The sequence below is a fragment of the Gossypium hirsutum genome, chromosome D04 (genome assembly GCF_007990345.1).
Source record: "Gossypium hirsutum isolate 1008001.06 chromosome D04, Gossypium_hirsutum_v2.1, whole genome shotgun sequence".
Lineage (NCBI taxonomy): Eukaryota > Viridiplantae > Streptophyta > Magnoliopsida > Malvales > Malvaceae > Gossypium > Gossypium hirsutum.
Window position 1 is genome coordinate 45,562,710 of NC_053440.1, and position 1,835 is coordinate 45,564,544.

A 1,835-nucleotide genomic window follows, 5' to 3' on the forward strand; every position below is an offset into this window, starting at 1 on the left:
AATTTTTTAAAGACAAATAAATATATAAACATAATTTAAAAAATATATTTTTTAACATGAAATATCCAAGGTTTTCCTATAACACCTTTTTTTTTTACATTTTTATCTTGTTCATTGTTATATATATATATATGACAAAATGGTAGTTTTATATAGTAGGGCAGGATAAACAGTTGCTATAACCATTCCGTATCCATTGTCCAAAAAAATCAATTGCATCGTATGTTACATCCATTTTTCCAAAAAATATTTTTTTTATAAATTTTTAATAAATATATTTTTACATAAGTATTTTTACATAATTTTTTTCATCTAGTTGTATAATTGACGGAGAGAGATCAAATTGTCGGGCCAGTCCAATGTGGATGTGCTGATTAGACTGGCCATGGTTTCATGAACATTTTGATATCCTTTGTGAAGGAGATATTATTTTGGGCCTAGCGGATGTGGTGTTTAAACAAGCTTTTCATGAAGATTTAACATTCTTGTGAAGGTTCATACTTTTGGGCCACTGACCATCGTCCCTGAATTTCAAGCCTAATAAAATTTTCAATTTTACAAGAGAGTCAACATTAACAAGCTGGCCTTATTCCTAGCAGGACAGTGACATTCTTGTCGTGCACCGCATAGTAATAATCAAATTCCATGGCCGCCATGTGAAGGAGTCGTTAGGAAAACTCTCCATGTGGCAAAACCAAAAATTGAACTTTGATAAAATCAATCAAGAAGAGGACATTTAAACAAGAACCGCCCCGTCCCTTCATAAGTCACCAAATATACCATTGCTTTTCCATGGCTGAGAAGCAGCAAACTGAACCCTCTGACAAACAACCTGGTGAATTAACAGACTCAGCGCCGGTTTTACCAAGTAAGTTGGTCGCCTCCCATCGTCTCACATCATTCAAACTATTTGAGTTATAATTTGATAGTTAGTGGTAAGACTCATTTATAGGATGTTAAATGCAGGAACTTACGGGACATTGCTTGGACCAAGCACTGCTCCGAAAATGGAATGGCCTGAGTTAGTAGGCCTCACCCCTGAGGAAGCAGAGAGAAAGATCAAGGAAGACATGCCAAGAGTCCAGATTCAGGTGGTCCAAGCTAATTGCTTTGTTACCATGGATTTCAAACATGGAAGGGTTCGATTATATCTTGACCCTTCAGGAAAAGTTGAAAGGCCTCCAAGAATTGGCTAAATCTAACTTGTTTGCTTTCAAGAATAATATTACAACGTCATAGTTGTTAAGACATCAATAACAGGTAAACAATGAGCAAAACTTTTGTATGAACGTATGTAATAATGAAGAAATCTAGGTAAACTAGAGAAAGCTAAAGCAATAAAATGTGTTTTCAATCTGAATTTAATCTCATTAACCTGTTCAATACAAAGCCAGAGGTTCATATTTATAGAAACAAATAACTACCTTCCTTAACAGATTAGCTAACTCCTCAGCTCATTCTAACTACCTCTCTAACCGTCTTATTATCTTTAACATGCATCCACCTTCTCCACTGAAAAGACTCGAAGAAAATTTCTAAATCGAGAAAAACATGAAACTGAAAGCAGTTTAGTTAATACATCGGCAACTTGATCGGACGCAGGTACTTCCCCAACCAAAATAGAACCATCGGCAACCTTCTCACGAACAAAGAATAGATCTAACTCCACAAGTTTAAATTTGGAGTGTAACACAGGATTGGCAGCAACGGCTACTGCATTGGAACTATCACACCAGATATTGGGCGGAGAAGCAGACACAATATGTAACTCCTGTAGTAACGAAAGCAACCATAGAACGTCACTAGTGACAGCAGCAAGACTTCGGTATTCAGCC

General features: G+C 36.1%; 1 protein-coding gene across 1 annotated transcript; it reads left to right on the plus strand.

Moving 5' to 3' along the window:
- Positions 1–736: 736 nt before the first annotated feature.
- LOC107899325 (subtilisin inhibitor) lies at positions 737–1,433 on the plus strand. Its single transcript, XM_016825009.2, has 2 exons — positions 737–868; positions 967–1,433. The coding sequence occupies exons 1-2, from the start codon at positions 793–795 to the stop codon at positions 1,194–1,196; spliced, it is 306 nt and encodes a 101-aa protein (XP_016680498.1). The 5' UTR covers positions 737–792; the 3' UTR covers positions 1,197–1,433.
- Positions 1,434–1,835: the final 402 nt, after the last annotated feature.